The sequence below is a fragment of the Bombina bombina genome, chromosome 7, assembly GCF_027579735.1.
Source record: "Bombina bombina isolate aBomBom1 chromosome 7, aBomBom1.pri, whole genome shotgun sequence".
In the NCBI taxonomy this organism is placed as follows: domain Eukaryota; kingdom Metazoa; phylum Chordata; class Amphibia; order Anura; family Bombinatoridae; genus Bombina; species Bombina bombina.
The window spans coordinates 254471640-254481885 of record NC_069505.1 but is presented as its reverse complement, the minus strand read 5'-3'; the positions used below and the strand labels follow the sequence as shown (position 1 = coordinate 254481885).

General features: G+C 37.0%; 1 protein-coding gene across 1 annotated transcript in view; it reads right to left on the bottom strand.

The window, feature by feature from the left end:
* The window catches only part of LOC128666232 (sodium- and chloride-dependent GABA transporter 3), a 280538-nt gene that overhangs the window by 111 nt on the left and 270181 nt on the right, over positions 1-10246 (bottom strand). Inside the window, exons 11-14 of the mRNA XM_053720701.1 lie at positions 9600-9702; positions 8961-9061; positions 459-629; positions 1-42 (exon numbers count right to left, since the gene is read on the bottom strand). The exon at positions 1-42 is cut by the window's left edge and continues 111 nt beyond it. Coding sequence (XP_053576676.1) covers positions 1-42; positions 459-629; positions 8961-9061; positions 9600-9702 — 417 coding nt within the window. The remainder of the gene's footprint in view (positions 43-458; positions 630-8960; positions 9062-9599; positions 9703-10246) is intronic.

Genomic DNA, 10246 nt, shown 5'->3' with positions numbered 1-10246 from the left:
CATCTTTAGATCCGGACTTGGTAATGTTAGAGCTTTCAATTTCTGTCAATTAAACAAATAACTTTAGTTTAAGGGACAATAAACAGATTGATATTGTAGTATAAAATATTTAAATGGACACTAAAGTCAAGAATAAACTTTCATGATTTAGAAAAAGCACACAATGTTAAGAGACAATCCAGTTTACTTACATTATCAAGTTACATGCACACTTTCCGAGGCACCAACTTCTATTGAGCATGCACAAAACATCATGCTGATAACACATTTTTTGAGTCAGAGAAACCCACAAAAAACATCAATAATGATCCGCCAAAAATAAATTTGCTTATAGATTATGACTGAGTTCATAATTAAAAAAATATCTTCATATTATTCTCAGGCTAATCTTTTCTTGGAATACATCAAAATGCAGTTTTTTCACATTAATGAACATTAATAATATTTTATAAACATACCTCTGATATTGTCCCTCCAGTTTTCCACATTTTGATGAAAATGAACAAGGGGATACAGACCATAGACGATAGCGCCATCATCCAACCTATGCCATATCCCCACGGGGGGTACGTATATACATTATTGTACTTGAGAGGTTTGTATTTCACCAAGAAAAATATGAAGATGCTCTGAAAAACAAAATAATTGACACTTAAAACCTCAGAAGACATAGGAAAGATATATTGAACAAAAATATAAATATATATATAAAATAAACAAGTATATAAATATTTAATCAAAACTGTGTAAGAGTGCACATTCTTTTATTCTGCTAGTTATAATTGTAAATATAATCTCATTGGTATGGACAAGGAGTGTCAAAACCTTGGGGCCTATCTATCAAACTCTGAATGGAGCTTGATGGCCCGTGTTTCTGGCGAGCCTTCAGACTCGCCAGAAACAGCAGTTATGAAGCTGCGGTCTAAAGACCGCTGCTCCATAATCCTGTCCGCCTGCTCTGAGCAAGCGGATAGAAATCGCTGCAATTTAACCCAATCAAATACGATTGGGTTGATTTACACCTCCCTGCTGGCGGCCAATTAGCCGCGAGTCAGCAAGGGGCGTCGTTGCACCAGCAGCTCTTGTGAGCTGCTGGTGCAATGCTGAATAAGGAGAGCGTATTGCTCTCCGCATTCAGCGAGGTCTTGCGGACCTTTAATAAATAGAGGCCATTGTATTTATTTAGTTTTTTGTATGTGAAAAAAATTAGAATTGTATAAATTGTAAGATGATAGATAGATAGATAGATAGATAGATAGATAGATAGATAGATAGATAGATAGATTTGCATACAAATGTATACTTTAAAATAAAATTACATTCTTTCAATATTGTGTTTTCTAAGCATTTTATTTCCCAGTGAAGTAAAAAAATTTTGAGCCACCACTTTTCTTGATTATGCTACAAGTACACATTATTATCTCTTCTTTAAAAAAATATTTTTTTTTCCCAAACTGCATGATTTTTATTATTATTAAAGTATTTTCACTTATTGTTTAAAAAAGATATATAATTATTATGAATATGTTGATGTAATTCTACTTTTAATATCTCAAATTTATAAATACTATTGCGGGAATATCTTTAATCTTTATTAAAAGGGGTACTAATATAAGTTTATTATTTCAAAGGTTAAAAAAAAAACACATTTAAAAAACTCATATAGAGAACTTTGTGTAAGCAAATCAAGGTTATGATTTAGTTATACAAACAGACAGCCAGGGTAAGAGAGAAATGAGATCTAATAGTAAAACCAATTCCCCCTTTACACAACTAGCCAGGCAGCCCAATCATACATTTACATGACTACTGTATTTAGTGCCACCCATTAACAATATGTCGCTGACAGCGGTCAGCAAAAACAGGTGGACATGTTTCTATATTACAGTGGTACTTAGAACAAAGTATCGCTGGACGTTGATAGATGTCTATATGACGAAAGATGTATTTGGCTAGATTACTAAACGTGCTCTATTTATTGCTTTCACTCGCACATTAACTGCGCTCAACAGGTACTGTGAGTATTACAAGTTGAAAGTAAAATGTTTCACTTCTGGTTTAGGGGTTAATAGTGTAGCAGGGAAGTTTGTTATGTGTGGGGTGTGGCAGTTAAGGGGTTAATAGAGTAGTGGGGAAGTTTGCAATGTGGGGGTATGGAAGTTAAGGGGTCAATAGTGTAGTGGCGAGTTTGCGTTGTGGGGGTTTGGTGGTTTATGGGCTTATAAAGGTTAATAGTGTAGCGATGTTGGAGTGTGGCAGTTTAGTGGTTAATAGTATAGTTTACTTCAACTTTTTCCTTCAGCCAAACTCTTTATGCAAACTTTCAAGTTACATTTACTTTCAACTTGCAACAAGAACGCACATTGCCGTTAAACACTGCACATAAAAATATAAGGGGAGCCCAATTTACCGCAATTTTGCGCAAAAAGAATTCAAATTTAAAAACAGTCACTTGTAATATTTTTTGCTTACATATAATGTTGACCATGTACACTTCTGATTCTACCTTGGTATCCTCTGAAAATGAGCTAAGTTTCAACAAATAGAAAATAGAAGTACATTTGAAAAACAGTGTTTAAGATTAAATACTAACTGAATCCTAAAATGTAAATGTTGTCTTTGATATCCTTTTATCTTCTTAAATTTTGTTTTAAATTGCCCTTAAAGTGAATGTCAAGTCACGTTCACCACTCTTCCTCATCTTGTTAATTACCTAAAATAAACGTTAGTTTAATTCATCATTTTTTATAATTAAAGACTAAAACCATAATCGAAGGATTTAAAACCCTACTTCGCTTACTTTCTTCCTCCGCCCACCATCTTGTCCCTCGTATCTAATTTGATTGACATTGTCCTTAACGAATTATAGCTCATACCCCGTTGCGTCCAGCCCCTTTTTGCACACGTAACGCGATCAAACTGCGCATGCGTTCCCTAACAAATCGTCATTGACAATCCATGCTCGTTCACATGTAGCGCATGCGCAAACAATTCCGAACACCTAACACATACGCAATGTCTATCTACCTGTCAACCGCGGTCCGCGATCCCTAATAAAGTTATTAACCCCTAAACCGCCGCCATCTACCTTAGCTACCCCGACGCCATCTACCCCTGCACCATCTACCCCATCTACCCCGCCGACATCTACCCCATCTACCCTGCCAACATCTACCCCATCTACCCCGCTGAAATCTACCCCGCCGACATCTACCCCATCTACCCCGATGACATCTACCCCGCCGACATCTACCCCGCCGACATCTACCCCATCTACCCCGCTGAAATCTACCCCGCCGACATCTACCCCATCTACCCCGCTGACATCTACCCCGCCGACATCTACCCTGCCGACATCTACCCCCATCTACCCCGCTAACATCTACCCTGCCAACATCTACCCCATCTACCCCGCCGACATCTACCCCGCCGACATCTACCCCATCTACCCAGCTGAAATCTACCCCGCCGACATCTACCCCATCTACCCCGCCGACATCTACCCCATCTACCCCGCCGACATCTACCCCATCTACCCCGCCGACATCTACCACATCTACCCCGCCGACATCTACCACATCTACCCCATCTACCCCGCTGACATCTACCCCACCGACATCTACCCCATCTACCCCGCCGACATCTACCCCATCTACCCCGCCGGCATCTACCCCATCTACCCAGCCAACATCTACCCCATCTACCCCGCCGACATCTACCCCGCCGACATCTACCCCATCTACCCCGCTGACATCTACCCCACCGACATCTAACCCATCTACCCCGCTGACATCTACCCCGCCGACATCTACCCCATCTACCCCGCTGACATCTACCCCGCCGACATCTACCCCATCTACCCCGCTGACATCTACCCCGCCGACATCTACCCCATCTACCCCGCCGCCATCTACCCCGCCAACATCTACCTTAGCTACCCCGCCTCCCTTAATTTAATCCCCCTACACCGCCGCCAGCTATACTAACTATATTAACCCTAATTATATTAGGGTTAATATAGTTATTATATTATATATATATATATATTAAGTATAATAACCCTATCTAACTCTAACATCCCTAACTAAATTCTTATTAAAATAGATCCAATTAATATTAATATTATTAATTAAAATATTCCTATTTAAATCTAAATACTTACCTATAAAATAAACCCTAAGATAGCTACAATGTAATTAATAATTACATTGTAGCGATTTTAGGGTTTATATTTATTTTACAGGCAACTTTGTATTTATTTTAACTAGGTACAATAGTTATTAAATAGTTATTAACTATTCAATAACTACTTAGTTAAAATAATTACCAATGTACCTGTAAAATAAATCCTAACCTAAGTTACAAATACACCTACGCTATCAATAAATTAAATAAACTACAAATATCTAAACTAAAATACAATAAATTAAACTAAACTAAATTACCAAAAAAAACAAACACTAAATTACAAAAAATAGAAAAAATATTACAAGATTTTTAAGCTAATTACACCTATTCTAAGCCCCCTAATAAAATAATAAAGCCCCCCAAAATAAAAAACTTTCCCTGCCCTATTCTAAATTAAAAAAGTTCAAAGCTCTTTTACCTTACCAGCCCTTAAAAGGGCCTTTAGCGGGGCATGCCCCAAAGAAAACTGCTCTTTTGCCTGTAAAGATAAACACAATACCACCCCCCAACATTACAACCTACCACCCATATACCCCTATTCTAAACCCACCCAAACCCCCCTTAAATAAACCTAACACTACCCCCCTGAAGATCTCCCTACCTTGTATTCACCTAGCCGGGCAGAACTCTTCATCCGATCCGGGCGATGTCCAATCAAGCGGCAGTGAACTCTTCTTCCATCCGGCGATGTCTTCAAGCAAAGCGGCATCTTCAATCTTCTTTCTTCGCTCCTCCGCCGCGGAGCATCCATCCGGCACGAAGACTAAACGAGGAATGAGGTTCCTTTAAATGACGTCATCCAAGATGGCATCCATCGAATTCCGATTGGCTGATAGGATTCTATCAGCCAATCAGAATTAAGGTAGAGAAATCTGATTGGCTGATTGAATGAGCCAATCAGATTCAAGTTCAATCCGATTGGCTGATTCAATCAGCCAATCAGATTTCTCTACCTTAATTCCGATTGGCTGATAGAATCCTATCAGTCAATTGGAATTCGACGGACGCCATCTAGGATGACGTCATTTAAAGGAACCTCATTCGTTGGGAAGTCGTCGTGCCGGATGGATGCTCCACGGCGGAGGAGCGAAGAAAGAAGATTGAAGATGCCGCTTTGCTTCAAGACATCACCGGATGGAAGAAGACTTCACTGCCGCTTGATTGAAGACATCGCCGGATGGAAGAAGACTTCTCTGCAGCTTGATTGAAGACATCTCCCGGATCGGATGAAGAGTTCTGCCCGGCTGGGTGAATACAAGGTAGGGAGATCTTCAGGGGGGTAGTGTTAGGTTTATTTAAGGGGGGTTTGGGTGGGTTTAGAATAGGGGTATGTGGGTGGTGGGTTGTAATGTTGGGGGGTGGTATTGTGTTTATCTTTACAGGCAAAAGAGCAGTTTTCTTTGGGGCATGCCCCGCTAAAGGCCCTTTAAAGGGCTGGTAAGGTAAAAGAGCTTTGAACCTTTTTTAATTTAGAATAGGGCAGGGAAATTTTTTTATTTTGGGGGGCTTTATTATTTTATTAGGGGGCTTAGAATAGGTGTAATTAGCTTAAAAATCTTGTAATATTTTTTTTTATTTTTTGTAAATTAGTGTTTGTTTTTTTGTGTAATTTAGTTTAGATTATTTTATTGTATTTTAGTTTATATATTTGTAGTTTATTTAATTTATTGATAGAATGGGTGTATTTGTAACTTAGGTTAGGATTTATTTTACAGGTAAATTGGTAATTATTTTAACTATGTAGCTATTAAATAGAAATTAACTATTTAATAGCTATTGTAACTAGTTAAAATAAATACCTAGTTACCTTTAAAATAAATATAAACCCTAAAATAGCTACAATGTAATTATTAATTACATTGTATCTATCTTAGGGTTTATTTTATAGGTAAGTATTTAGATTTAAATAGGAATATTTTCATTAATAATATTAGATTTATTTTAATAAGAGTTTAACTTTTTTAAATATAATATATATTAGGGTTAATATAGTTAATATATATAATAACTATATTAACCCTAATATAATTAGGGTTAATATAGTTAATATAGCTGGCGGCGGTGTAGGGTGATTAGATTAGGGGTTAATGTGTTTAATATAGGTGGCGGCGGTGTAGGGGGATTAAATTAGGGGTTAATACATTTATTATAGGTAGGGCCGGTGTAGGGGGATTAGATTAGGGGGTAATACATTTATTATAGGTGGCCGCGGTGTAGGGGGATTTAGATTAGATGCAAAAGAGCAGTTTACTTTGTGACAAAGCTCCGCCAAAAGCCCTTTTAAGGGCTGGAAAAAGAGCTGAATTCTTTGGGGCAAAGCCCCGCAAAAAGCCCTTTTAAGGGCTGGCAATAGAGCTGTTACTTTGGGGTAATGCCACGCAAAAAGCCCTTTTCAGGGCTATTTTTACGGTTAGACTTAGGTTTAGTGGTAGGGATAGTTTAGTAATTTAGGGGTTAAATAATTTAATATAGCTGGCGGCGGGGTAGGGGGATTAGATTAGGGGTTAATTCATTTAATATAGGTGGCGGCGGGGTAGGGGGATTAAATTAGGGGTTAATAATTTTAAAATAGATGGCGGCGGGGTAGGAGCTCACATTAGGGGGTAGGTAAGGTAGATGGCGGCGGTGTAAGGGGCTCACTTTAGTGGGTAGGTAAGGTAGATGGCGGAGGTGTAAGGGGCTCACTTTAGGGGGTAGATAATATTGTTGGCGACGGTGTAGGGGGATCACATTAGGGGGTAGTTAATGTAGGTTGTGGCGGGGTCCGGGAGCGGTGGTTTAGGGGTTAAATATTTTATTAGGGATTGCGGCGGGGAAACGCGGTTGACAGCTAGATAGACACTGCGCATGCGTTAGGTGTTAGGTTTATTTTGTAGCTAGTTTAGGGAGTTACGGGGCTCCAATAGACAGTGTAAGACTTACTACGGCTACTTTTTGTGGCGAGGTGAAAATGGAGTAAGATTTCTCCATTTTCGCCACGTAAGTCCTTACGCTGTATATTGGATACCAAACTGCGCTGGTTTGGTATACCTGCCTATGGCCCAAAAAAACTACGGGCGACGGCAGAAATATACGAGCGTAACTTCTAGGTTACGACGTATATGTGATACCAAACCAGCGCAAATTTCAGCGTCGCCGGCATTTGCGGGCGACGCTGCATATCGGATCGGGCCCTTGCAGTGTTCACAATTCGCTTACAACATAGTAATGAATGAATAGCTAGTCATTGAATACTATGTTGTAACGATTGCCGCCTGCACTTTAGGCATAACATTTTTTGGGTCACGCAGGCGCAAATCGATTGTATGGGGAATGGTGCACATGCGCAATTGTTCCGGCAATCGGGAACGCGCATTTGAAGTAAGCAAGGCAATTTTCCGGAAATAGATGGAGGTCGGAGCTAGGAACGGCCGGTAATGTAAATATAAAGTGTATTTATAACTATAATATATATAAAAAAAAATTAAAAAAAGTTGCGATCATACTATATATTAGATGAGGAATAGAATACAGGCTGCAAAAACGAAAAACTTTACCTTCACTTTAAGCAGCTATTTTAAAATATTTTCTTTAACAATATTGGATACTAAAAAAGTCAATACCCTTGGTATATGTTTAGAAACCTAATTAATTACAATATGTCAATATGTGAAGTAAAAAAAAAAATATAAAAAAAATTGAAAAAAGTAAAACACACCCAAACAGACACACACATATATATATATGTATATAATATAAACGCACACACACACATATATATATATATATATATATATATATATATATATATATACAGTATATAATATACATGCACGCACACACACACACATATATATATGTATATAATATAAACGCACACACACACACATATATATATATATATATATATATACAGTATATAATATACATGCACGCACACACACACACACATATATATATGTATATAATATAAACGCACACACACACATATATATATATATATATACAGTATATAATATACATGCACGCACACACACACACATATATATATATGTATATAATATAAACGCACACACACACACACATATATATATATATATATATATATATATATACAGTATATAATATACATGCACGCACACACACACACACATATATATATGTATATAATATAAACGCACACACACATATATATATATATATATATATATATATATACAGTATATAATATACATGCACGCACATACACACACACATATATATATATATATAATATACACGCACACACACACACATATATATACAGTATATAATATACATGCACGCACACACACACATATATATATATATATATATATGTATATAATATGCACGCACGCACACACACACATATATATATATAATATACACACACACACATTTATATATATATGTATATAATATACACGCACACACACACACATATATATATAATATACACACACACACATTTATATATATATATGTATATGATATACACGCACACACACACATAGGGGTCGATTTATGAAGCAGCAGGTGCTTCCGATCCACTCCGCTTCAGGTCCGCCGATATGATTAGGTTGATTGATACCCCCTGCTAACGGCCGCAAATATACAGGGGGCGGCATTGCACAAGCATTTCTAGTGAAATGCTTGTGCAATGATAAATACTTGATAATTAGGCCCCCAAGGGCACAAACACACACTTGCATGCATATATACACACACATACACACAAACACACACATATATTTATATAGATAGAAACTTACTGCACAGATCCCGGGAGTAAAGAACATCCAACACCATTTTATTAGTACAAAAGGACGATGACCAATCATATCTTCAATATTGTCATAAAATCGATCACTTCCTATAAAAAATATTTATATTAAAATATGCTTACAAAATACATTATTTTTGGAGATTAAATACCAACACATTTGTCGATAATGGGATTTTATTTCCTATGATATATTTAATAGTTTTATTGACGTGACACAAAAATTACATGTTTTTATTGGCTAGAGCAGGTCATTGTCTTCATTACAGACCTTAGCTTATTATTCTTGAAACAAGCTCAGTTTTAAACACAAGCAAATGGTCTCTTACATCGTGTATACAAAGAGATCTGTCAGGATTTGTCTGTAAATAGAATATAACAATACAAAATGTACCATAAACACTCCAGAATACTTCCTATCTGAGGAGCATACCACTTTTATGGCTTTTTTATGTTGACAAATATTTGTCTGTTAATTTGAAATATTCACTTAAGTATAGACAACAGTGGAAATAAAATATTTATACCCTGCAACAATTTCACAATTTCACAATTTTGGTCACTGCTTTGACAGTAACCAAAATCTATAAAGGGCTTCACATAAAGCAGAAGGAAAGTAAGTACTTACCATATACCCAGCCTATGCAGATGCATTCGAAGATAGCAACAAAAAGCAGACACATTCCACTAGCTGCATAAGAATCAAAAAGTTGAAACACGTACATTCCACCCTAAAACAGAAATAATTCATGACCAAAGGAAGTATAGCTATGGTGCAATTTACTTGTTACCTTTACCTCTGTTAGGGAGTAGAGAATAAGATTACATTAAATATGAATTAAAACAAATATTAGTACTATCAGATTCTTCACATGTTTCTGTATAAGCAAATAATACCTTACGCATTTCACTAAGAGGCTTTACCCCACATTTCTGAATGCTGAGGAGAGACAGATATTGTATTTTCTTCAAAACAACATTTTATTATCAGTGCAAGATTTTCAATCCCAGAGGGCTTCATTACTTCCTATAAAAAGCAGCTTGTCCCTTGCACCCCCTTTTAGAGAGAATCCTGTGTATTTGAAAATGCGATTTGGTGGGACATTTTACTCCATGCTGGTGAATGTTAGAGAAACATGCCCTAAAGGTCAAGTTTCATTCATAACACTCAAATAGGACCTGCTTTGAATAAAAATTACTTACTTTAGCTATTTAGCACTCATTGCAAGACCTGTCCTGTTTAATCAAGTCTGTACCCTTGGACAACCTACAGCC